The sequence below is a fragment of the Grus americana genome, chromosome 2 (assembly GCF_028858705.1).
Source record: "Grus americana isolate bGruAme1 chromosome 2, bGruAme1.mat, whole genome shotgun sequence".
Lineage (NCBI taxonomy): Eukaryota > Metazoa > Chordata > Aves > Gruiformes > Gruidae > Grus > Grus americana.
In genome coordinates this window covers 93,346,494-93,373,656 of record NC_072853.1, presented here as the reverse complement: position 1 = coordinate 93,373,656, position 27,163 = coordinate 93,346,494, and the positions used below count along the sequence as shown (strand labels likewise).

General features: G+C 46.0%; 1 protein-coding gene across 2 annotated transcripts; it reads left to right on the top strand.

The window, feature by feature from the left end:
* Positions 1-1,085: 1,085 nt before the first annotated feature.
* Positions 1,086-26,841, top strand: PXDC1 (PX domain containing 1). Of its 2 annotated transcripts, none has more exons than XM_054816673.1 (5): positions 1,086-1,788; positions 15,051-15,142; positions 15,428-15,545; positions 19,270-19,381; positions 25,266-26,841. In XM_054816673.1, the coding sequence occupies exons 1-5, from the start codon at positions 1,533-1,535 to the stop codon at positions 25,381-25,383; spliced, it is 696 nt and encodes a 231-aa protein (XP_054672648.1). In that variant the 5' UTR covers positions 1,086-1,532; the 3' UTR covers positions 25,384-26,841. The 2 variants fall into 2 exon arrangements, with proteins under 2 accessions (XP_054672648.1, XP_054672650.1); XM_054816675.1 differs by lacking the exon at positions 1,086-1,788 and adding an exon at positions 6,585-10,694.
* Positions 26,842-27,163: the final 322 nt, after the last annotated feature.

Below are 27,163 nucleotides of genomic sequence, written 5' to 3'. Positions count from 1 at the left end.
TATTTATACTGTCCCAAGCTGATCCAGTTGCAATGTTCTCATAGCACTGGTTTTTTGGCTGATACCTGTAACGGTGGTCTTGTCTCTGGGCTCTCCTGATTTTTCTGAGCAGTTAAACAGCACCCGAATTGATACCGTGTGAATTCCTGGCCTCCTGAACCGCAGATGTCACGCTGGCAAAAACTGGTTTAAATTGAGTAACACCCAGTGTGAGTGCAACGACCTCCGACCTCCCCAAATCATACCAACAGGAAGGGTCTCTCCTGCCCCAGGCCATGGTATGACCCCGGGAAGTCGCCCACCTCCTCCCTCAGCCCAGCAGAAAGCCCGGGGCGTGCAAGCAGAGTCCCGTCCTGGATGATGCGTCCCACGTCACCACACTGTCACCCACTTCACCTTCATATGTGTATCTTAACCCTGCAGCTTCTAGGCATTTTCAGGCATCCGAGTATCTCCCACACACTTCCTCGCTTTACAGTGCATCTCCAGTTTTGCCAGATGACTGCTGCTGACTGCTGCAGCCCCCGCCAGCGCTCCCAGCGCCCTGCTCTCTCTGCATTAGGACAGTGTGCTTGGGGTCCCCGTGGGAAGGAGGGGATGTATTTGCAAACGCAGGCCTCCCCATCTCCTTCCCGTATGTGATGCTGCTGGGGGCTCCCTCAGAGCTGGTCTTCCAGCAGACTATTAAGAAAAGGCCGAAGGAATCCGAGGCACCAGCCACCTCCTCCCTTCCTCCTGCTTTTTCTCTCTGGAATGGACCTCCCTCTCCCCGGAGATGCCGGCACGGAGGCCGGGGTCTCCGTTTAGGCATCCCGGGGCACAGAGGGACGCTTTTCAACCGTGTGCGCTGCTGGGGGCTGACAGCTTCGTATGCCGCAGCTGGAGGCGGCGTAAGCAATTCCCCCTCTTCCTCCCTCAGCTGGCCGGGCTGGAAGTTTGGAAAAAAAAAAAACCAAGAAAAAACTTCTGGGGTCACTGGGAGGGGAAAAAATTTCCTCATCATGTCTGTGGCGTCTGCGAAATCGTCCCGAGAAGGAAGAGGAGGATCCCGCCACGGGGACCGCGGCTGTTTGGCGGAGGGGGCGGGCGCTGGCTGCGGGGGGGTCACAGAAGCCGCGGACAGCGGCGCTCCCCCCGCGCTGTGTACGGGGAGGGACTGTGCCTTTCTGCGGCGCCGGGGAAGAAGGGGCTGAGCCACCCTGCTCCCCGCCCCGGGGGGCTGAGAGCCGCCCTGCTCGGTACCGGCGGATCGGCGGAGCCGGGGCTGGGGTGCCCGGGCCGGCCCCTCGCTGCGGGCCGCCGTCTATGAGGCGCCGGCGGGCCCTCCCTCTAGCGCCGTGGGGCGGCTCAGCCCCGGCGGGCAGGGCAGGGCAGGGCCGGGCCAGGAGAGGGGCCGTGCGGCGGGTGGCACCCCCCTTCTCCCTTCCTCCTCCTCCTCTTCCTCCTCCTCCTCCTCTTAACTTGGCCGCGGCGGCGCGGGGCGGTGCGCTTCGCCCTCCGCCGGTGGCGGGGGATGCGCGGGCGGCGGCGGGATGGCCTCGGCCGTGTTTGAGGGCACCTCGCTGGTGAACATGTACGTGCGGGGCTGCTGGGTGAACGGGATCCGGCGGCTCATCATCAGCCGGCGGGGTGACGAGGAGGAGTTTTACGAGATCCGCACCGAGTGGTCGGACCGCAACATCCTCTACCTGCACCGCAGCTACTCCGACCTCGGCCGTCTCTTCAAGCGGCTCCTCGACTCCTTCCCTGAGGACCGGCCCGAGCTGTCCCGCTCCCCCCTGCTCCAAGGTTTGAGCTGTCTCCGCGGGTCCGGCCCTCGCTGCTCGGCTGCCGGGAGGGCTTTCAGCCGCTGCCGCTTCCCCGGGGGTAGCGGTAGCGGTGGCGGGGCGGTCCCCCCCGGCGGAGGGAAGGGGGTGAGGAGCCGGAGCCGCTGCGGGACGGGGGTGGGCGGCAGGAAAGCTGCGGGGGCGTTTTGCAGTCGGAAACTCCTCCCGGGCTGTTGATTTCTGTTGGGGTTTTTTTGTTGTTGGGTTTTTTGGGTTTTTTAAATGCGCGGTGAGGGGCCCCGCAAGAGAGAGACCCCAGCCCCGCCACTGTCCCCAGCTGCGCGGCGACGGGGGGGCTCCAGGCTGGGGGGGCAGAGGGGTCCCTGTTCGCGCTGCCCCTCCCCGCTGCCTCCGGCCTCCCCGAGGCTTCCCGAGGGAGGGTTGGGGAGGTAGTTGGCAGGAGAAGGGCTGTAGCTGAAAAATCTCCGCATGTTGGTATGTTGTTTGCCACAAATGAGAGGGGAAAAAAATAAGAGGCTGCGGCGCTTGCCAGTGGACGGAGCGACTCTGGGAGCTGGCATAATTCCTCGCATAACTTCTGCAAAACAGGGGAATTGCACCAGCGGTTAGAGCCGTGTTTTCTCTTTTCGTTTCTGAAGCGCATTAACCCAGCTCGAGGGATGTTGCCCATGCTCGGGGCTCTGTGCAGAAGCAGCGTGTACCTGCTGTCCGTGTTAACGTGCACCATGTGAAGCTGTTTTGGTTTTAATTTGTTTAACCTTTGGGGTATTGTTTAAATGCAGTTATGTGTTTTGCTCTAAAATATTTCAAGTGTGTAGAGTGAGTGGTGCAGAGCATCCGCTCACATAAAAATGGATGTGTGCGTAGCACTTCCAGTCTCCCCAGATATTTAAGTGACCACATAAATGATTTGCTTGAACAGGAACGGGGAGAAGCTGGTACTTTGTGTATGTTTTCCTCTGTGAGAGGACGGAGAAGTTCTCCGCTGCTCTCACATCGCCTCACACCTTGCAAGTGTGACCCCCCCGCCCTTGCAGAGGATCTCCGTTTTGACGTTCTCGGGGCTGGTTCTCTACCCTGCATACCGGTGTAAATCCACCGCGTTTATTTCTGGGCCCTACCTGTGTGACAGCGGGCTCCGCTCCCGGAGAGGGGAGGCAGCGCCAGCGGGTCTCTCCCGGGCTGACTCGCAAAGGATGTTTTCTGACGGGTGTTTAAAGTGAGACATCTTTTTTTTTTTTCTCGTGCCCTGCCAGATCCCAAACCTCTGGTTGTGGTGGTGGTTGTGCTTCGTTTAAAAATGCTTATACCTTTCCCTCTCCTTATCTCCTCTCCGCCGCGGTGGGGGGAGCCTCAGCCCGCTCCCCGGCGAGTGTCCCTGGCGCTGGGCTTTTCCCCTCCCCGCTGCCGGGAGGCGGCAGCTCGGCTCCGCCGGCGCCCGGGGAGCGCCGCCGCCACTCGCGGGCCCCGAGTGCCCTCTGCAGACGGCGGGGATGGGCGCAGGGCTGCCGGGGTGGCGGAAGCCCCGCATCCCCTTTGCTGCCAGCTCCGCGGGGCGGGGTGGGAGATGCTTGCGGGAGTTGGGTGGCGAAGGGGGGCTTTATCCCCCCATTTAGGTGCAGGCTGGGAATGGGGGAGTCCTGTGGCTGTTCCTGCAGATCCCCGTCCCCCCACCTCTCAGCCCTGCTGTGTGCCCGGCACAGCGTGCTTATATAGCGTCTCACACGATCAGGTTGCTGACCAGGGATCTAAAATATTGCAAAAATTTATTATCCATGGCGGGTGTCCTACCTAAAATACCCCAAGTGTGATTTTTTTTTTAGTAGTGCTGAGTGGCAGTAAATTCTAAGTAACATGGCCTTTAAGTGTACATGGCACCTGGGCCCCGGCTTTTGAGGATGCTACGTAGGTGTGGAGCAAGCCTGCCTGTAGCCTGCAGGGCACAGCACCTGCCAGGGTCGCTATGGCTAAAATTTGCCTTCCCAGGATGCCAGTCATCCTTTTACTTGTTGGCTTTATGGAGCTCTGAAAAGCAGCTTGGCAGCCGGGCTGGGGCGTATGCTGGGTCTGGCTGGGGACAGACTCGGTCCTTGCCGGCCCTGGCCTCCTGCCCCTCCCAGCGTGCTCCCTCCCATCGCTTACGCACAGGAGCCCTTGCATGTCCTAAAGCCGTTCTCGTTCCTCAGCACCTCTCTTAAGCAAGTGTTGTTCCTCTCCTGTCTCAAGGCCCATCACAGCTTTTGCAAAATATTAAACTGTTTTTGCATCTCTGTGAGGCATCACTTGTGCAGTTGGAGCCAGATGGAATTATAGTCCCTTCCACTGGCTTTACTGGACAGTCCTAGGTAACACACACCAGGTAACAGCTGGGAAAGAGTAAGCATCCTCAGCCTGCGATGCTCAGTTCCTGCCTAAGACCTGGAGCCAGCAACCTTCACTTACCCTTATCTCAGGAACAGGCGTACTGACTTCAGTAGAATCGGGAATGAGCAAAGCATCTGTCCAGGATTTGAAAAATCGAAACCCAATATAAGCAGATCATGATCTGTTCAGCTTGGTGAGGGGGTGGGGGTTAACTTTGCGACAGAGACAGAGTCAAAATCAGGAGTAGTTTCTAAGCAATCACAGCACGCTTCACAATTTCAATAATACTGTTTAAACAAATTGTGCTGCTCCTGCTCTGAAGAAAATTACTTCATCATACCAGCATTTTAAAGTGACTGGCCACAGCCTCGTGTAACTTCACTAAGTTGAAACATAAAAATCTCATTTAACTAAGTGACACTGATGCAAAGCTTTCGATGTAAGAGGAGATTGCATGGGGCATGTCCGGTCTTTAGAAAACTCCTGGGGTAAGCATGCTTTCTTAACTTCCTGTTTAAAAACAGACATCCTGTTGCCTACAGTAAAGCTCAATATAATTAACCCAACAAAAACACCTGACAAAAGCACGCGCTTGTGTGTGTTAGCATTCAGTCATATACATTTGTGTATAGTTTTATATGTACACATATATTTGCATATGTATGTGAGCTTGTGTATGTGTGTGTTTATCTTAGGCTGCCTGAAAGTAGGTGAATATTAGCGATGCCTTTTATCTGGAGGAAGTGGTAAAATGTTGCAAACCAAATTTGCATTGCATTGAAGGACTCCTAAGTTCCTACAGATTTGCCTAAGGAGCATTAAAAGGACGGGTGTTATCCTACAGCTCAGTCAAGCTGCAGTATGTTACATTTAAGGGATATGGTTGAGGAGTGAAAGCTTGAGCTATTTGATGTTATTAACTTTTTAAAAGAAGATTATTTTTTTAAAACGTCAGCAATATTAGACAGAGTTGGTTATTACCATTATTGCTGGTTTCAGCAAACAGCCTGTAGTGAGCAGGAGTGTGCTCCTTTTCTTGCTCAGCAACAGCTCTCTCCTTTTTCTAACCTCCATCCCCTCGAACCAATTTCCACAACACTCTCCCTCTCCATATTTCTCAGATCTGCAGAGCTCTTTGAGATGACAGAAGAGATGATGGGAGGTACAGCTTTCTGCATTGACTGTTCATCTTACCCTTTCTTTGATATGAGAAGAGGGGAGTCCCCAAGGGGGAGTGTGGCATTCGCACAATCTGCTCTTGTCTTTGATAACTAATAACAACACGTGACAAAGTGCACTCCCTGCATCTGGAGCGTACCATGAGGCTAAGGGCCAAGGACATTCAACAACACAAGGCATCTTACTAGTAAGCTGGTAACCAAGGTTAGATATGTGCATACCTGCAGGGTGACTAAATATGATTCACTGTGATGTTACCAGTAACTTGCCAGCATTTTGTTTGTGTCTGAAATGTGCCCATCCCTTGCTCCAGGCAAATGCACAAAAGAGGATCACAGAAAAACACAGGCTAGTTCACTCTTAGCAGACCAGGAACACAACCTAATGTTACTGATCTGTGTGTTTCTGTATGCAAGATAGTCAACTTTTGTATTTAAATGAGTCTTCGTGAGAAAGGCAGCACTATGGACTTAGAACCCGGCTTAATAATGATGATATAAAAATAGTTGCAACAGACCCAATAGACACTGGAAGTGAAGTATAAACCTGGAAAAGTACTCTTTTTTTTTTTTTTTTTTTTAACCCCTTTCTATTTTGTCTAACTATTACTGCTAAGGGGTTCTCATGTCAGATTTATCCTAGAACTGGATCCAGCTTCAGTGCAGTCAGCAGTCGGACACCTGCCTGACTTCAATGTGGGCACAATCAGCCCCTGAAGTGCTGGGCCAGGAAGCCAGAGGAGTGTGTTAGCAGCATTTCAAAGTTGGGATTTGTTTTGCCCTTGGAGTGGCAGGGTGGGTTCTGGCAATCCTCCCCTGCTGCTGTTTTGTTGCCGTTGTGATGAGAACAGAGGCTCAGATGCTCTTCCAACATTGCTGTTTGTATCGTGCTTGTGTATAGGGCTTGGTCCTGCTCTGATTACTCTGAGCCATCAAGTCAGAAACCCTCTTCAGTCTTACAGATTTATTTATTTTTTTTACTAGCCAGGCTCTTTCTTCCCAAAGTGCTCATTTTCCTACCCCTTCCTTCTTTCCATCCCTCCTCTGACTCATTCTGCTCTGTTGTGGCCTTTTTTTCCCCTTGCTCTCCTTTCTGTTATTTTCTCTCTGCTTCTCCAAGTCACTTTCCCTGAGTCGCTTTCCGTTCCCTTTCTTTGCCTCCAGGTTTCCTCCACCAGCTTGCTGCCATCCGTGGTTATCTGTGGCTCTCCAGAGCCTTTTTGTTCCCTTCTGTCTTGCTGATACTCAACCTCTGTCCGTCCGTAGAAGCTCTCCAGTAAAGGTGGAGATTTCCTACAGAAACTTTGTGTGTGTAGCGTCCCTCATAGCATAGAGGTAGCCACTTCACCTGCAGCAGACCCGGAGCAGTCCGTCCCAGATGCCTAACGCTGAGCTCTAGCTCTGAGGCTTGCGCCCACCCTCAGGCGTGGTTGCTTCATGTGGGAAGCAGCTGATGGGCTGTTTTCTGTGTCCGAGTGGCTGTGGACCAGGAAGCACGTGGGAAGCTCCTCCAGGGCTTGTTGGAAGGACTTGCACAAAGCAGAAGGCAGTTCCTCAAGAGCCGGCCCAGGAGCATTATATTTGCTCGCAAATGTCGCATTCCTAACTTAGGGTTTTCTATATGCTGCATTATAGTGTTTTGTTGTTGTTTACAAGACCATCTGGGAGTGTGATTTATGAGAAGAGGGAGCTCTACAGAAGGAGCGCAGCGGTTTCCTCAGACAGCAGCTGTTTCGGTGCTGTGACAATACAGATAAATACACTGCATCTATTGTGCTCTTTTCATTGTTGACATTGTCAACAGTTCATTAGTGGAGCTTGCTCAGAGCTTCTGTCTGGCAGACAAAGGATGCAGCTCTTGGTTATCAGGCTCTAGCAGCTCTGTAAAACCAAAATTAAGTTTGAGGCTTCTGGGTTTGTTTGTTATTAGCTGAATTTCATGGTTCATTGATAATGATGGAGATAAATGAAGCTGGCTGTGTTGTTATAAAGCTAGGCGCAAGTTGCCTTTTTGTGGTGGACTGAGGCAATGTGTCTGAGAGGCTTTTGGTGGAAAGGAATGGAAATGAGGTGGTTTAATTCATGACAGTTGTCACCTGATAAGAAACTAGTGCTAAAAATGGTTGTAGGAGCTTGCATTTTTCATCAGGCTTTGACTGCTTTGTTCGCTTTTATCTTGTGCTTCTTGGACATCTTTTTGTTTCTTGTGGCTCATCAGGCAACAAGACAGGGAGTGTTGTGGGGAAAACCTGTCTGCTGAGTTCTGTCACCAGGAGGTGTCGTCTCGCCCCCAGAGATCCTAGGAGGTCCCATAACTAATAATACATGTGTGGGAAACCCATCTGCTGGACGGTTTGGACTTCTCAGCTTTTAACTTGCCTCCCTTGCTCTGCACAGGTATTTGGGTGTGCCAGGGTCCTCACGTGGTCACGGTCACAACCCTTGCTCTGGGGGATTTCAGTTGGACAGTTGTTTGGGTAGGACTTTGCTCCATCTGTATTTTTTACATCTACTGCATATGAACTGAAAAAGAAGAAATGGCCTGTGTTAGAGCTAGATGTGTGCAGTGTGGGCAGGGTTTTGAAAGCTCTCTAACTTTCTGCATCTAACAGATTTCTCTCAGTATCTTCAATATGGCCATCACTACCTAGTGGGACTTCTAAAAGCATGGAGTGATTTATGTGCGCTTTGTGTACTCATATCTCTTAAAAAAACCCCCAACAAACCTGTCCCTATTTTCTTCCTCAACATCAAGTTTAAGAAGGGCAGCACAACATGTAACAAATTTCAAATATCCATCCCCCTGCACCCCACTTTTCAACTCTGTCGTGTCCTTTTAGCTGCTCTCTGATTAATGCCGCCAAGATGGATCACATCAGTGATACTGCATAAATAGTAAATTCTTTGTAAAGACTTTAGAGACTGTAGTGGCTCTTGTCATATGAGATGGATGAATTTCGCCATAAGGGGAATGGGCAAGTGTGTCTGCCCCAAAGGAGGGGTGTTGTAGAATTAGGCAAGAGGCATCAAAGAGGAGTTGCCAGACTAAGTCAGACCAGTGCCGTAGCTAGCTCTGAGATCCTGTCCCTAGTGATGAGAACCAGATGCTCCAGAAGTCAGCATAAATAACTAGCAGAGAACAGAAAAGTGACAGTCCTGGTCTCTAGTAATTGGAGATCTGATATCCCTGATTGCCTGTAATTATCTGCCCTTCTCTGGATCTTATCAAGTCTTTGGACTTAAGGGATTCCTGTGGTGTTATTTCTGCAGACTTATTGAAGAAAAGTTGTGGGAAAAGAGCTTTCCCATCTGCTGGTTTTTTTTAATTTCTTGCCTTTGCATACCACTGAGTATTCCTTTGTCCTTCCAACAACCTTTTATCCTTCCCTCCTCCATCAGAGAGGAGGCAGCTGTAAGTGGGAGCTGTTTTGGCCTCCTCAGAGTCCAGTCTGAGATGGTTAATGCTGTAGTTCCCAGGCAGCGAGGTTCAGGGAACGTGCATCTGTGGAGAGGAGGGATGCTACCAGGGCAACTGCTGGGAGGAGAGAGGTGATGTGGCCATGAAGCAGGGAAAGATGCCAGCTGAAGTGGTATTGAGAAGAGCCCAGCTCAGCAGAGGGAGTAAATGGGAAGCAGTGCAAAGGAGCAAAATAGCAGAAATCATTGAGCTGAGTTGTCACCTTTCAGCCCTGATCCATGTCCCAGGTGAGTAGCTTCAGTTCCTGCATGATACTGTGGAATATCTGTCCGTGGGGATATTCAGAAGTCAACTGGCTGTGGTCCCTAGCAGCCTGGTCTGACTTTGGACTTGGCCTTTCTTTGGATGAACCAGATTGAACTCTTCCTTTGGACTTTATTCTGTGATTTGGTATACCTCTTCTCATGGCTGAGACCTTCCTGTTATTCCTCCATCTACCTCCTGTCTTGTGTGTGTGTGCACATGGGTTAGAACATATCTGAGGGAAAGGAGGCATGAGGGTACAGGATAAAAAAGATTGAGCACTGCAGTGTTAATGAATACTTTAACTGAGGAAAAGGAGCATATCTATTGCTGAAGCCATTCAGTCTGGTCAGGGGAGAGAGCAGAGTAGCAGTCTTCTGTGCAAGACAGCTTATGTGTCTTCCCTAAAGATTTGAAATCTCTAAGTGCTGGTGATGGGCTTGTGCAAAGAGAGAAGGATGGGCTTAAAATCTGAATCTACAGGCCTTAAATCTTTCTGGTAGTGTCAATTAGCAGAACGCAGTAAGATTTCTCCCTGGAGTTATTTGCTACTCCTTTTTTCACTTTGATATCTACTCTGCAGTCTTCCCATAGGGGATGGAGAGAGGATTAGGTAGGGAGGACTCAATGCAATATTTTAATTTTCATGGACATACTAAAATACACAGCCTTTAGGGGTATCCCCATTCCATCTTGCACACATCTTCTGAAAGTGCACCTTGGCTTCTGCTCTTGATCAGCCTCCTATACATATTGAACTGATTTTGAGAAAGTGGGAGATCTCTTGGACGTTTTTTGTTCCTCTCCTGACCACAAGCCTAAAGTGGAGTCCTTCAGATTGGAGAAACAGGGTTTGCCCACAGTTTGAGATCATGTATACATAGTGACCTGTACATAGCAACACATCTCCAGAAAAACAGACTTCTCTGTGTCATCATTGAAAGATGGCATATGAGGCAAACTTGACTTAGGCATGAACTCTTGTGCCTTGGAAGGCACAAGAGGATTGTTGAGACAACGTGGTCATTGTGGACATCAACTGTCAGAACTGCATTGTGATTGCATTACTAGCCATGAAGCACATGCTGGGATTCCCGTCCTGCTTCATTTGGTAGAAGCATTCAGAGTGTTTTCTGTGGCTGTCAAAATATCATTAGTTGCAGATTTGGTGGCTCACGTGGCAGTAACAGGACAGGCGTACCAAGGCTTGTGTGTTGACATCAGGAATTGGCTCCTCCTCTGCTGAGCTCGTTTGTTTGCTGCTCGTTTGCAGCTCCAGGCCCCTCTCCCACGCCGTGAGCCAGCGTGCCAGGTACACAGCTGCTGGCCTGCTCTCAGCCTCCTGCAGCTGCTCCAGCACCAGGGTCCCAGAGCAGGAAGGATGCTGCAGGCCTCCAGTGCTGTTTGTGCCGTGTTTTTTCCAGAGACGTGTTGCAATGCATAAAGTTGCTATGTACGCATGGTCTCAAACTGTGGGCAAATCCTTTTTGCACAGTCTTAAGGACTCTGCCTGGGGCTCTTGGTCTGGAAAGGGGCAGAGAAGATGTCAAAGGGATTGCCGCCTTCTTTCTTCAAATGAGACGGCTGACTACGGGGGACGTGCGCACAGCAGAGCCCTGCTCAAAGCAAATATCCCGGGTACAGGTGAGTGCCAATCTGGGTTAGGCAGTGTGCCTGTGCTGTGCCTCCCGTCACCCAGCATCTGGGCTCCCTTGTCCACAGGGTGAAGAAATCCTAGAGGTTTCTGGTATTTTGCAACAGGTTTTGTGGTAAAAAAGGAGCCAGTGGGGCTCCACTTTACCTCAAGCTCTATAGGTGTCTATAGCATTTAAATCACTTGAAATGATAGTTAATTGTCCAAGCACAGTATGGGTAACAAGACAGAGAGCGAAGTTTTCCTGGGAGGAGTTTGTGCGTGTTTTCCATTAGCAGTCAGACAGCGGCCAGGGCAGAGGAAAAGGCATGAGAACAGCCTTTCACCATGATCTCACAAAGAGATTTCCCAGCTCTGAGCTCAGCTCTGTTGCATGACTGAACAAGTGGAAGAAAGCAAAACTGGTTCCAGGCTACTGGTTGCTTTATTGGTGTCTTATTTTTATTTTATAGCAAACTGTGTGAAAAGGGGTTCTTGGGGCCTAAAAGCCGCAGATGGAAAAATAGGCATGTATTTATGGTCCGTAGGCAGAGACACAATAGCCTCAGGAGATGATGTAGCTCTGCACAGATGCTGCATACATGGTCAGTGAATCCCGTGCACTCCAGGTGCCTCCAGCCTGTGGTGCGCTTGTGTCGGGGTTAACAAATGGTGGAGGCACTGGCTCTGTCTGCAGAGTCAGCTGGCATGTGTGTCTGTCTGTTCAGGCATTTCCAGCATCCGGAGATCCTACACCAGTCTCTAGCTTTTTTTTTTTTTCTTTCTCTCTGCCTCGTCAAAGCTTCTGAGCACGAAAAGATGGCGGGCAGGGGAGAAACCCCCACAAAGTGAAGAAGAGATGGAAAGCTTGGGTGCAGTTCTGTGTCCCTCTTTGCACAAGTCCTGATTCCTGCTCAAACTCAGTTGTGCTACTTCCATGAGTATGTCGTGCCTGGGTGAGAGAGGAGTTTGAATTGGGCATCCTAACCTGCAGTGTCTTGCTGCTTCTGCTAAGGCTGGGGTTTCCTGAGGTGAAGCCTTTGATAAGAGCAGTTTGAGGTATTCCCCGCTGCTCACCTAATTGTGCTGGCAAAGCAGAGGCAGCCCTGGGTTGTGGTGTGGGAGAGGAAATGAGTTGCAGGGGAGGGCGAGCGCACCTTAGGCCAGTGTTGCCACCGGAGACTTCACCTCGTGAAACCACAGCGTTCCTCGTACATGTATGTGCCGTGGTTGATGACAGCAGCTGGTTAGCGGGCGCCAAGAGACAGCAAAAGGAGGGACAGGGGCCTCTGCTCCTCCTGGCTGTGTGGGCAGGCAGTGCCTTGCTCCTGTTAGTGTGGCTGTGGGGTTGTGAGCAGTCCCTCAGGTTGTGGGCTCATAGCTGATGACTGACTGAAAACCACGGGGGTGTCTGTTAACTCGTAAAAGCAGAGACTTTTAGAATTAAGATAAATGAGGGCATTGCAAACTTTGTAGCTATTGCAGAAGAAATTACAGGATTCCATATATATATATATAGCACCATTCAAGTGGTTTCTGTGTGTTTCGACTGTAGACATAAGCAAAGGAGGGCTTTAGCCCAGCCAAACTGAATTCCCTGTACAGGGAATTCATGTAAGGTCAGCAGCTTTACACCCCAAAGCCATGCATCTGTAATCATTAAGCATGTATATAGGAAGCTGTCCAGGCAGATGTATCACTCTGCTTCCTGCGCTGTCTGCCTTTTGGTTTTGGTATTACTAAAAGCTTCAGAAAGGAACAGTTTTTAGTGTGTCAGATGTTACAAGTTGTCCGTGCCAGTTTCCAAGTCAGAGTGTGGGTTTGCATGGCTGGTGCCTTTCCAAGAGCTGGAAGGAGGAATATACCAGGGCTGGAAATTCCTGGTGAATGTAAGAAGCTGTAAAACCTCCCACTGGGTGATCTGTGACAGCGCAAATGGCTGACGGCCTTGTCTGACTTCTCCAGCTGAAGCTTAAAAGGCTGTGTGGAGCTGCAGATGCTTTCCCTGGTTACTAATGAGAGAAAATCCCAGATGCTTGGCTGGTTTTCCTCACGGGACGAATGCTCAGTGTTGTTGGTGAGGTGTTGGCTTTTTGTGTGGTGGGTTTTTTTTTCCTCCTCTGCTCTGAATATCTTCATTTATTTGAGAGTATCCTTCTTCCTGGTAAAATACTAATTTTAAAAGTAAATGCTGATTTGGGAAAGGGTCCGAGGTGGAGGGTGGATTTGAGAGAGCAGCTGAATGCCGAATTCCGAGTGGGTCAGTGATGAGGTGTTTTCCTGCGAGGTGGGAGCTGCAGTCAGGCAGTCTCTGCTCTGACTGCGTCAGTATTTATGTGGACTGGAGCAAGACTAGCAGGAGAAGCGGAGGCATCCCACGGTAGCCAGCACCAGGGTGACTAGCTCTGTTTTCTCTGATGTGGGCTGCGGCAGGGCGACAGCGTCTTTCTAACATCATAGGTGGGTGTCTGAGCAGCGTGGCCATTGGCAGCTTCTTTTCAGGGAAGATGAAAACACTTTTTTTTTAAAAAAAAAAAGGTTTGAACTTCATTCAGATGTGGGATGGGAACATATTTGTGGAGGGGTGAAGCAGATCCACCCAGGCCTGCTCACACCCAGTAGTTAGGAAGATGAAGGGTGCTGGTCTGCAATTCAGGTCTGTAATGTCAAGCACAACCCAGCTAATACGCGGTCTGTGGACCCATGCAGATGACTTCATTTGCATTTAAAGCCTTCCAGAGAATTTCCATGCAAAGCTACCCGACTGTCGTGTACACTGGTCAAAGTAGGATACACGGCTGCCTGCTGGTACACTCTGCTCCGCTGTGAGAAGAGGCAGCGAGATGTACCGGGGTGAACTGGTAGCGACACAGAACAAAACCAGGCAAAACGAGGGGCTGTCGAGCAATAGAAAGGCTTATGCAACCAGGCTACTTTTGTGGGACAACCATCAAGTAAACCTGGTTGCTCTGGAGACAATCTCTGTTTTGTTTAGAGCTGTAACTTGAGGAGATCTGAGAACTTCAAAGTCACAGTTTTGTCTGGAAAGTTTGTATGGGATCATATCTCGTAGGTAACAAACAACAAGGACTGATGCAGACTGAAACATTCTGTGGCTGTTGTCCCCACACACTGCATTTGACAGCTCTTTCTGTACGTTTGGCTTTTGAATAGGAAGATGGTGATGCACTTGGAGTCTAGCACTTACAATTTTAGTATACTGAAGTGGTTTCTCACAGGCTGCTTTGCAGATTTTTAGTTCTGATTTTTATGTAGATGGTTTTGATTTATTGGGTCTTTTTCTCCAGCTTTTGGGGGGTTTTTTGGTCGGCTGGGTTTTTACCAGTGAAGGTTGTTAAATTGAATGGTCTCTTAGGTATTTAATTTTTACACATGAATTCTGTTCCTTAGAAAAGCTGCCCAAATGTAGAGATGAAACGATGATTGGGTTAGAAAAAGCAGGTTAGAAAAAGCAGAAATAAAAGGGCTGCTAGAGGGATGCAAGATTTTGGGCTTTACTTCTCCTCATATTCCATGTATGTACATATAACCTGTGCTATATGTCCCTGAGTCTGCTACAGGAGGATGTCCTGCAGGTTATACGTACGAAATGTGGTATTACATTTGAAGATCCCCATACTGAGCAATTCAAAATTAGAAGCATTGTAATGCATCATTTTGGACACTGGATAGAAAACTTCCATTTTAATCCTTTCTGCAGCACTGTGATAATTCAATGATTTAAAAAACAAACACCCCCCTGCCCCCCAAAAAAAACCAACCAAAAACCAAACAAACCCCAAAACAAACCAAAAAGTTGTTTCACACTTGAAGAACGTGGTACTGAGAAATCTTCCTTGGGCTGCTCACTGGGGCTTACATTCAGAGAAATACAAGACCAGCCTCAAAGCCTTTTGTTTGGCTTGTGTTTAGTCTTTTCCTCTTATCTGTGGGTTGTGTTTTTTTGTTTTCTTGGGTTTTCTTTTGCTTTTTATTGACAGAAAAAAAGATGAATCATGGTTCTTGGAAGCAGAAAACATGCTGTTTGATTATCACTGCTGGGAATGCTGTGTAGTGAAACTGCGGGTGGGGGAGTAGGTGGTTCTACTTCTGCTCGTCTTGCAACTCCTAAATATGATCATAAACAGCTGAATTTGTGTCAGGCTTGCAACTCTGCTTGTAACTACACCCACCTCAGTTTGGGGTACACACTTTATCATTGGTGTGGGTTAAAAGATGTTTCTGGGAGGCACAATATTTGCGGTTGTTCCACACCTTCTTAAGTGGCTGCTTCCAGCCGCTGAAGTGTGTGTGCACATGGAAATATGCTTTTGTCTGCACTCACAATCTGCTTACTTTGTTTCTAGGGCTCATCACAATAAAAGAAGCCCATGATATAGAAGCCAGACTTAATGAAGTGGAAAAGCTTCTGAAGACTATTATAAACATGCCCTGGAAGGTGAGTAAGCCAAGTTCCACATTTAGCCCAGCTTGACTCCTCCTTGATGGTGACGTGCACTCTCATGCAGATTAGAAAGTGGTGGACTTTGCCAGACTCTAAAAGAAACTGCAATTTATTGAGTATCTTGGAGAAGTGCTGAGTGCCAGAACCATGTAATGACGTCTCCGCACTATTGCTTGTAATAAGTCTTTCTGTCTGACTGTGAAGGGGTGGAAAGGGAGAAGAGGGACAAAACAAACTATTGGTAAAAAATGAATGTCTCTCTCTTTTTTTCTTTTTAAGTATTCAAGATCTGAAGTTGTCCTCACGTTCTTTGAGAGATCTCCTTTGGATCAAGTTCTAAAAAATGACAATGTCCATAAGATTCAGCCAAGCTTTCAAAGTCCAGTTAAAATATCAGGTAAGAGTTGTTAGCTTCCTACATTTGACACAAGAGTTACAAAATGAGAATGACTTTATTTGCTGTTCCCCTTATTTTCTGCACTAGCAATTCAAAAAATAGTTCTCCATAGTCTGCTTTATAATATAGAAAATATAATTAGCTTTGACATAATATGCAACATGCATTCAGGCAGTAAAGTGGCAGGTGACATTGGAGACTGATAAATGCAAAGAAGTGGATGTGAGGAAAATGCAGTCCTCACTGTCGTCACATATGATAGTGCTGTTACCACTTAGGAAGGAGATTTTGAAGCTATTGGTGCAGTTCTGTGAAAATGTAAGCTCAGTGCCAAGCACTGAGCAAAACCAGCATTGAGAATATTAGATATTGTTAGGAAAGGAGAGGAGAACAAAAGAAGGGAGCACCATCCCATCTTGAATACAGTACTCACAATTCTGGGGTGTCCATCTTGGAACGGATATAATAGAGTTTAAAAGCATACAAATAAAGGACAAGGATTCAAATTGTTGAACAACTTCTCTAAGAAAAAGGTTAAATAAAGAAGGACGCTTCAACTTTGAGAAGAGATGGCAGAGTGGGGATATGATGGAAGTCTACAAAGCTGTGAATAGAAGGACGTCAATTATCCTGTACTTCTCATGAAACAAGAACCATAGGTTATTCAATAACGTTGACAGACAACAGGTTTTAAACAAATGAAAGAAATGTTATATTATTGTTTCATTTCTTTATGGAGCACAGTTAAGGAGTGGAACTCATTGTTGTAGGATATGGTGGAACTGAAAGCATAAATTACTTCAAAAAAGAATTAGACAAGCCAGTGGAGGAAAAATACATTGAGACCTGTCACACATGGAGACATAGACACATTCTAAGCCACAGATTGCTAGTGAGCAGAATGGAGAGCTTTCTATCCTTGCCTATTCATTCAGCCTTTCCCCTCTGCATCTGCTACTGACTGTTGTTAAAAGTTTTGTGGACTTCTGGTGTACCTGGTTTTGTATTTCTATGCCAAAATGTTTCGTGTGAGCCCAACGGCAACTGCTGGTTTTTGTGTTGCCAGAAGAGTTTATTTTGGAGAGTGAAATAAAAGTGAAGTGCTACATAGCCCTCCAAGGTGCATAAAGTGTTTAGCACGAAACCGGTGTCAGTTTTCTGAGGTACTAACAGGCCAGTCAGCCTGTCAACATGCTGAGGGTGTAAACAGTGTGTCTTAAGGATCGGTCTGATACACGGGTGGATTTTTTGTAATTGATCCTGAGCTCTGGTTCTAAGTGAACTAGTCCTCTGTTAAATCATTTAATTAGAAGAATATTTATTTACGAACCCACCAGTAACTCATTAGAAATGTACCATGTAATACAGAGCCTCAGTGAGAAGTGCAGTCTTGCCAGCCCACCTGGGTTGGTGTGTTCTTGTAGGGCCCCCGAGCTCGGGCTGCAGCACGGAGACTGTAAAGAAGAGCCCCCGGGGCCGTACTGCAAAGGGGGGGTGATGCGGGTCTGGCTTCCTGGGAGTGAGAGAAGGGAGCCAACGTGTGTGTCTTGCACCCCATCTGTGGCTAGGGAGGTTTGTATGATGTCTTGAGTCGGTGTGGAAACGTCAGGTAAAATTCCTGCAAAGTTGGTCCTAGCATCTGCCCGTTATGAAATGAAGGATCCCCAAACCATATGCGGTAAAAAGCTTTCAAAAAGTGGCTGCTGTCAGTGATACCTTGTTCTTTTTCAAACAGGCAAACATCAAGAGTAAAAGTCTGTGGAACTGCACTGGTTAGAAACTGCAGTGTTGCTCTGACTTGGGGCTTTTTGCTGTTTGGAAGGGTTTTGTATAATTTTTGTGAGGGTGTGTACCCCCTTGGGGAACACGTACTCTGTGCGTGCGTGACTGAATACATCACATGGTGGCTACAACAAAAACATGATCAAGATGAATGTAAATTCAGAGAGAAGGTGCCAGGCTGATGGGCAGAAGCTACCAGCAAAGGGAACCCTCCTACCAGCCTTTATGTAGATGAGCTGTAGAAACCACATTAGCTAAATAATAACATACATTGTTTTAATTCTAAATTATTTTTTGTAGAGATGAGTCATACCTAATTAATTGGAGGAAGATTTTCCTACCTATGCAGCTATCCAAAAGCATCTTGTGGTAATTAGTTTTATCATTTCAGTGATTGCTGCAAAGAATTTAAGAACATAGGTGGAAATTTGATGATAATTGATGTTTGCTGTCGTCTGAATGTTGCACACTAGAAATGTTGTCAGTAGATGGCAGTAAATGTTAACATCTAAAGCAGTTCACACAGCAATGAAATACTGTAACTCTTAGGTCACCTCAAGGACGCTAGGAAAACACTGTGGCATGCATGTTAGTCATCGTGCAGCTTTCTAGATGGCCTGCAGACTTAGAAAAGCTGGCAACAATGTCTTATATTCTTTGGGGTGGGGGGGGAAGGAAACTGTCCTCTGCATGGTCCTGTTCAGAGTGGTAGGTGATGGGGAAGAGAGAAAGGGCTGCCCTCTTAGATGAAAGCTGAATTTGAATTTATGGTGTAAATCTAATTCTGCAGTATAATGTTGGTTCTAGATGAGTCATGACTGAAGTGTGATTCTGCTGGGATTCAGTGTTTTTCACCACCCCCAAACATATTCTGCTAAAGGGAGTCGCAGTAAAATACAGACTGAAAGTCAAAGATGACTTTCTCAAGAAAAAGATGGAAGTGAGGTTTGGCTTTCATTAATGCAGGAACATGTAAATGTACATTTTTAAAAATTACCTCCTTTCGTTCTCCTTTCTCGTTACTGGAACTGTATGCGTAGCTCAAATTTGTTTGAGGATTCCCTGTACGTATGTCTTGTGCCTACTACATTTTCTGCCACAGACTGATTTCCTTTTGTTTGTGCTGATAATGCAAGGGTGTAACACAGGTCCTTGTACCTGGAGGCAAGCCAGGAGTCATCCCACTTAAGTCAGTGCTGGTTTCTATAGACATGTATGTTCATTTTGTGGTGGCCCCAGCTTCATCTAAGAGTGTGGGACTGGAAGAAATCCTTGTGACTTGCCTAGTTTGCCTCTCCACATAGCACAGACGTGGATTAACTTCTTATTCACATCAAATATTAATCTTTAATTATAAACTCTCCCCATGGTAGTAAGTCAGTGGAATTGGGTGTAAATTTTAGCTATTCCAGATTGGAGGCTTCTTATACAGCGAGAAACAAATAAGCAGAGTTGAAAGCAATGTAGAAGATGGTATTGCTTTACATGGCTTAAAGATGGTGGTTGAATTAAATTGGAAGGTCACTTTTTATTTTTTTTCCTGTCTTTTTTATTTTTGCTTAACTGGCTTAAGCCTGGGACTGTCTAGGAAAAATACAATTATGTTTTGGTAGTGGTAGGCTGCAATATATGGATGGGCTGCCATTCTCTTAAGGGTGACGGGTATGTTGCCACTGGCAATAACAGGACAGAAACGGGGCCTTGCTTCAAATGCTCTGTGTCATGAATTGATTACGTGAATAAAATTGCTTAAGCACTGGTAGTTTGCAGAGGTAAGAAGCTGTGAAACCAACTCTTCATTCCTGCTTTCGCGCACAGATTTTCAACGTCATGCATGCATCTCAGTTCATAACCATGACAATTACATATGATATGCAGTTGTTTTCCAGCGTGGGTTTTTTTTAAAATTATATTCATCTTCTTTTCTTTCTTCTCCTGACAGAAATCATGCGATCAAACGGATTTTGTTTAGCCAACACTGAAACAATAGTCATTGACCACAGTATACCCAATGGAAAAGAGAAGCACCTGGACGTAGATTCAGCAGAACACTTGTAAGTGGGGTTTGTGCATGAGTAATGCTGTCAGCTTCAGGTAAACTGTAGCTTTCCCACTCCCCACCCCAACAAAATGTTATCCTCTGTCTAGGAGCAAGACCGGTACAGCTGTCATTCTGACTAGTTAAAGATTACTGGGCCTGATTGCTAAGGCTTCGCAGCTCTTTCTATTAAAATGGATAAAATGGCTGTCGGTGAGAATGATTGACCCAAGGAGCTCAGTCCTCTGCGTGTGGAAAAAAGTTGTGGTTGTCATAGGGGTCCTGCCAGGTTTTTCCTTTCTCTCCTGATTGATATTTGGAAACTCAGACACCTTTACAAATGAAATATCCCCCTACAAAGGGTATGCTTTATTTGGGAAGCAAAACACCATGCTCAGAGGAGGGAAACACACCCCTGAATGTAGTCAAAGGAAGCTGAGCAGCTGCTCGGGTGCTGCGGCATGCCAGACTTGGTGAAGCGTATGTGTTTCATTAGGGGACAGGGAAGTTAGCCTAGTCTTATTTGTAAATTCTGCCTCCTGTGTGTGTAGGTATTCTGGGGTCAGAGACCTGTAACCAGGAGGGCTTTCACGCAGGTCTTAAGTCAGTAACTGTACTGACAGATGGGTGTTGATGGAAATCTGCTCCTACAGATTTCTGTCATTGCAGGTGATTGATATTTCGATGAACTTCAGGTAGTGAAGCATTTAAATATTTTTAATGAGAAACATTGACCTACTTTTTCATTACAGCAGTCAAAATGATGTTTTCTTTCAGTCAAAACAGAGCAGTAGAAGCCTTGCAGAAGCGTTATCTTTGAATGCAGCGCTCTGTCTTGCTGCATTTGAAATGTGGTCATTGCCAGTCTGTAGAAAGGTTTAGAGCTTGACAAGATTTTGTCAGCGGCTGGAGTGTATCTCTGGCTCCAGTGTAATTTCTCAAAGTGTTTCTATTAACTTATCACTTAGTGTTTTGAACCCTGACCTTGCTAATAGCATTTAAGCTTATAAGTTTGTATTAATGAGTCTGAAGTGACACACTGGCAGTAATTCTGTAAAGCCAATGTCTGGAAATTAAAGTTGTCATAGTTCATAGTGGATCACTTTTCAGTACTGAGAGTGACAAATAATAGGAGCAAATTACCAAAGAAAGCCTTTTTTTCTGCCTTATTTTGATTATTTTGAAAACTTTTTATTTAATATTTAAAAAAATAGAAATAAATCTAACTTTAATTTTGAAAACATGCTGTAGCCCAAGCAAAACTTACTGGTGTGGGCTCAGAAACTGTCATCATCTAATTGTCATCCCACTGAAGTCAGAGAACATTCACACCAGAAAATATTGATATGATAAAAACTGTGTGGTAGGCATGGCTTCACAGAAACTGTGGTGGAAGAAATAAGTGATGATAACAGCCTGGCTTTGTGCAGTTCTATTTTAACTTTCCTGAAGGAAGTTAAATCTGGAGTCAAGAAGTTAATGAATTTCAAATGTCTATTTTACATGGTGCCCTAACTTTGCCCATCCTGTAGCTGTATTTTATAGCTAGGAGGTAATGGCACTTATGTAGCACAGCTGCTTTGTAAAAATCAAACTTCTTTTAAAAGCAGAAGTTTTCTATACCGTTGTTTTAAATGTAGGTTAGTAGCCCAGAAAGGAAACTTGAAAATCTTTCAATAATCCTATGCAGTTCCTCTTTCGTCTCTGTAAAATTGGATTTATGGGATTGGTGTTTTCTATTCTTAAATCAGAGTTAATTCCTTGTGGACTTGTATATGCTCAGATGGGAATTTTTCCCTTTCAGCAAAATTAAACTCTGTATGACTTTTGGGTTTTAGCTGCCAATGTACTTGAATCAGACATTTTGCAAAGCAAATCTGTATTTTTATGTAGAGAGATGTAGCAATCGTTCCCCGAGGTCCTGCTGCACTGATTAGCTGTTGTAGCCTGCAGTGCTACCTACCTAGTGATCCATCAGCTGAAGAGTCTCATACTTGTTGCAAATAAAACTATAGCATTTTTGCAAGTTGGAGTTGCTTACTCTGTTGTTCTGAAGTAGTTGCTTTCTGCTTCCTTCATTTTCTCTCTAATTTTCGTTGGCAATACACCATACTGTTGCAAAATGTGGTGTGTCCAGTGTGCTCAGCGTCCATGTGCCATAAATAGCCCTTTTATGCATGCTTCTTCGAGTACTCCGCAGTCCTTTTGAAAGGAAAGGTGGTAAATCAATGCATTCTAACTTATACTTCGAGTTTGTTACAGAGGTGCCTTCTCCTGCCAGGAAGGCGCTTCTGTCTAGGCCAGCAGCAGAAGCTGTGGCGTTGGACGTGCTACCTTTTAGGCAAATTCACTCCAGTACTAGATACACATTTTCAGGCCAGTGCTGCCATTGTCACAAGCATCTTGCAGTCCATGGGAGAGACTCTCATGGGTGGCGATGCAAAAGCAGCACAGAGATGGTGACGTTAGACACAGAATATTTGCAGGGAAATTAAATCCTTCTCTTGACAGGAAAAGAAAATGCCTCCCCTGTGCTTTTTAGTCTTAGGTGGGAGGAGATCTGTTCAGGTACTGCTTGTACATAAGGTGATGAGAGGAGCTGGGCTGTTGTCTCACACCATGTTTACACTTGGGGTTGCTCCTGTGAGTTAATGAGCTTCTGTGTACCTTGTTTCCCTCTTCTTCCTGGCAAATGTGAGCAGTAACTCTAATGCATCACCAGGAGTTAAAATGATAAAGACTGTTGTCTTGCAGCACAAGGAGTAGGCCCTTGTGAAGGACGTTGTGTTTGTCAAGGTACTTTGGGGAAAAAATAGCAAGACCAGGGCAACAGTTTGGGCATTGAGGAGTCTGCACATCCATAGTAGTTTGCAGAGTTAGTATAAAGTGTAGTTGGGGGAAAAGACCTGCTGGTAACAACACAAAAGCATTTTGACTGTTGGGTGCCCTATACAGCTGCTAGCTGCAGTTAAACAGCCCTAATTTATTTGGTTTAGTTTTGTATGAGTGCTCCAGAGCAGTGCTTTGCAGACTTCTGTGTCCGCGCTTCCTTTCTGGTGGCAAGGAAAGCTTTCTGCATAACTGCAGCACGTGAACGCCACTGCTTTGTACCTGACATGCTGCTTGTAGTACCCTATCAGTGAGGCTGAAGAACCACAAAATCCGTGGGGCCTTTCAGCTGTAATAATCTAGTTTTTATACAATTGACAAGAGAAGGGGAGCAGAGTCTGAATAGCCTTCTTGACTCCTCTTCTGCTTTCTTCATTCTGTCTGCCCCACTGGTATTTCATAATCTGTTGTTTCTGGATCGCTAGCAGTCCCTGAGACAGCACAACATGATCTGTGAAGTATTTGCAACATACAAAGTCAACTCCCTTCTGCATGTATTCCCAGACATGCAGGCAAGCAAACAGCCTGGAGGAGTAGAGGAATGAGGGTGATAAACATTCAAAGTTCAGTCTCATTTCATTTTGGTTGTAAGTACAGAGCATAACAACAGCACTGCAGAAGAAAATCCGTGAGTTTCTGCTCAAAAAGCATTGTGGTCCTCATCATTAAGAGATGAGAAGGACCACGCAGGACTGTGGAAAAGAGACAGAGCCGTGTATAGACTGTGCTATCCACTAACCCGTGATGCTTCTAAAGAAAGTTTTGGGGGGATATGGGAGTGGGAGATGTATCTGTTTCTTCACCACTTTTCTCAGGGTCCTCTCAAATACCTGATTGTTAGGGCTCTCTAGGGTGAGGTTAGAGGGAAGTCTGCAGTTGCCTCACTTAACTGAAGGAGTCTAAGTAGTTCATATGTAGATGAGATGCAGTTTTAAACCAAATTATTTTAAAGTTACATCTGTTTATCTGCTGTTGGAAGAGCTGAAGTATGTCACCCTAAAAAGATGTTAGCGACATGTCCGATAGTCAGAGCTGGGTTAGGATTTCTTTTTCCATCCTGTGCAATTTTTCAGTTTCTATTTCATTTTTTCTCACTCTATTAGAATGAATCCAAGTTCTTGCAAAATGTTGAAGACAGAGTATGAGAAAAAGAAATTTGATAGTTCAAGTCTTTTGCTTGAACTGAGATGAGATTTAATCCCTGGCCTGCAGTGACTGCCTTTAACTGCTAGGCTATCAGGGAAGAAGTAAAATGTTTTCTTACTGCAGAAATTCAAGCCTCCTTGGAATGGGAACATGTGTAACTGAGGAAAGTGTAGGTTTTAACAAGTTGATGCCCTCTGGTTGAGAGTAGGTGTGAGACAGTGGGTAGTCCTTGCAAAAGTTGAGGTTATAACACAAAAGTTAGGAAGTGGGAAGGAAAAAAAATGAAACAAGTGTAACTAAATTTGGGAATCTCTTTATATTTGGATGTTCTCTGCTTGTCTAAACCTAAATCTCATGCCCTGGGGAGGGCAGTGAGGCTCTGGAGGAAGGACACTTTAGTCCTTGTTTCTTATTTGTGTTAGACATTTGGCCTCATACAAAAGCCAAATTGAGAGAAGGTACCTGGGAAGTGAAAGCGTGAGAGTCTAAGTTCAGACAAAGGCAGTTTCCATTCCACTTTTGTGTGGGAACTGAGGTGTTTTCTGTTGCTGCCAAATGCTGTGAGAACAAAATGGAAGGATGTGGACCTCAGCTGCCCGATTCACTCTTCCAGAGCTCACTTGCTGCTTCCTTCCTTCCTGCCTGCCTTCCTCACTAGTAGCTTTGAAAGTCAAGGGTAACAAGATGTTTTGTTTACATGCACGATGGTTCTCATTGGCCTGTGGTTTATTCACATACACATGGGTGTGGGGAGGAGGATGGGTGGATGGGATCAGCTCCGAGTACTTTCTGTGAAGATTTTCCCATACCACAGTGAAAGCTCTTCTAAACTCATAAAAATCTCATTGTAGAGGTATCCAGAATTGCCTGGAAAGGCAATGTCCCAGGAAGTCATTCATTCATTAGTAGGAGGGGAGCCCTGGTGCCTGAAAAGAAATTAATAATGTTTTTGATCCAGCTCATCTTAAATGTGATGTGGTAACTAGGTGTCAAGAGATAGGTTCAGATATTATAATGACAAGTGCTGTGAAGAGTCAGTGTCATACTAGAGAAGAGTCACGAAAGTCCCTTTTACTGAAGACTGCTATCTGAAGAGATGAGAACTTGCTCTCCTAGTATGCTGCACAGCTGTGTTTTAGCACAGTTTTAAAAGGGAATAGCCATCCTATTTTACTGAAAGCAAAATCTTCAGCCTGTTCATTTCCATAGATTATAAAGAAACAGGCTTTTCTGTTTTTTAAGGACATGGAGAGCAATGCTTTCCATTTACTTCTCAACTCCATCTAGGAAGTGTTGAATCTTGGTTTATCAAAGTGACAGTAGATGCTATTGCTGGCATCTCCAGTAGGTTATGCTAGCATAATGATATGGAGGCTGTCAGGGAAACTAGAGCTTTGTGATTCATAGCTGATCTGCATGGACCTTCCTTGACAATTTCTAGTATGAATTTGAATTTCAGGCTGCCAAGAGAGGGAGTGAGATACTGAAGCTTTGGAAAGAGAGTTAGGACTCTAGAGCTTTGTCTCGCAAACTGAGCTTCACAAAGCTGAGGCTGCAAACCAGCATTAGAAATTCTTCTACTGCAACACTGCTCTGGTGTGAAGCAAACCCGCATATTACGCTTGCTCAGAAATTTAACTTGCTGTAGCAGCAGAAGCATTCTTGCCTGCAGCCTTTTGTCAAAGTAGTCCCCTCACAAATGTCTTTTCTCAAAATTTCTGGAGATCGGTGTTCAGATATCCTAGCCTTTTCCCCTCAGTACTTTTCTTCTAATTCCTTTGACTTTGATTTTCTAAATGAATATTAATGATTCAATGTCTTTTGGTGTTTGATGTGGGTTTTAAAATTTATTTATTTCTCCTTAGGTTTGAAAGTGTTAGTGACTTTACCTCAGAGCTAGAAGACAGTGATGATCCAACAGCTTATGTCACCAATTTGACATACTACCACCTGGTCCCATTTGAGACTGATATTTTGGACTGAGGCTGCTCAGTGACGCAGTCAGCCAGCATCCAGCTGACCTATTCGTCCACAGGCTCTGCTATCTCCGGCATTGCATCTCTGTGAATAAGGCTGTGCGGGCAGGACCAACAGCTGAGAAGTTGCAGCAAGTACGCCACGAAGCTGGTTTTGTAGTCTGGCCCTCTGTTCTGTGTTATGGAGACATCTTGTAAGGAGGTAGCTGCTTCGCTGTTGACAACAAACTCGTTTTCTGTGAAAGCAACGCAGCCTCTTGGGGCTCGAGGAAATCTCTGCTATGTCTGTGGGAACTGCCACTCTGACACAGACATCGGGAACTTGTGCTGTAGTATGCTGTCACCAATGCTCCTTGGTTTGCAGTGCAAGTTGAGGCTTCCTCTTTTAGGATACCATCAGAAACTTCCCCAGATGGTGTGACCACACTTTTTATGCTATGTAAGCGAGAAGGCAAACCAGCTGAATTTTGTCAGTTCCTTCTGCGGTTGCTTAATGGAGGTCTTGCGGGTCAATTTTTGCTCAGCTACCGGATGACTGGTGCCTTACACGAGATGTCAGAAATACCATTGAGTGCCTCCAGGAAACAGAACACGTGAGCTGACCGCTTTGCTTCTTTTAATCATGGGGTTTTATATAATCACTGAAGAGGTGGCTACTCTTTCCTGGAACAGTAAAGCAGACAGCAGCTGGCATTGCAGTGGACCATGCGTGATGTTTGGGTACCCGTGTGATTTCAGAGATCTGGAAAGCTGATGGGAAAGCTGAGCTGCCCCCTGATAAGAATGGTCAAGACTATGACAGGCACTTGGATATGATTTTTTTGTCACGTGGACCAGGAAATGTGAATGGTGCTTACAGTTGTTTACATCAGAGAGATAATTCCCTATGCACATTCCTCTCCAGAGGATGGGGAGGAAGACAATGAGATTTACATTGTGTTTGGACTGAAAAAGAATGATAAGCTACAGTATGTCTACAGTGGTAGGAAGAACACTCTGTGCTGCCAGCCTGGCTCAAGGAGTCTGTCTAGCTTTCCGAGATCTGCCTGTGGGGCCGGGTGCAGGCCTCGTTGTCATGTAATGCCATGGGTTTCAGTGGAGGTAGGACGGCGGGAGCAAGAGCGGGATCAGACCCTGCGGCCTCTTGACTACCAAGTAGTGCAATGTTAAAATCTCCTTGGGGTCTCTCTCTTGCAGAGCACTCCAAAATCCTGGCTCTCACTGTGAGTGCTCAACGCTCACCAACGTGACCTTTCATTGAGCATTTTGCGATCTGTTTGCAAACATGAATTTGAAGGGATCAAAATTGGAAGGAATGCATTTTGGACTTGTTTCATGGAAAAGGGGCTTGCTCGGTCCTGAAGAAGTTGATATAAATCCCTTCTGCGAAATTTTCATTTCTATCTATAGAATAAGAGTCAAACAGAATTTGCTAATGTAAATAATAAATTATTGAGAATCCTAATTCTTTTACACAGTATGTTTTTAAAATATATTTTAATGAAATAAAATATAACTCACATTCAGTACACTTTCTGCAGCTTAAAACAGTGACTTCCTTTTTTTTTTTTTTTTTTTTTCCTTTGAGGACACTTTCCCAACCATACCAAATTGCCAAATCCTTTCTTTATTTCTCTAGCAGTTCTGGAAATATGCTGAGTTTTGGCAATTCTTTCTGTGGTCCATGTATTGTTGCCCATACTGTAGATATAGTGTATACTCACTTGAAACCTCTCTGCCTAACTGTTGATCTTATGTCTAGGTGTATGTGGTTTAATGCCACTAAG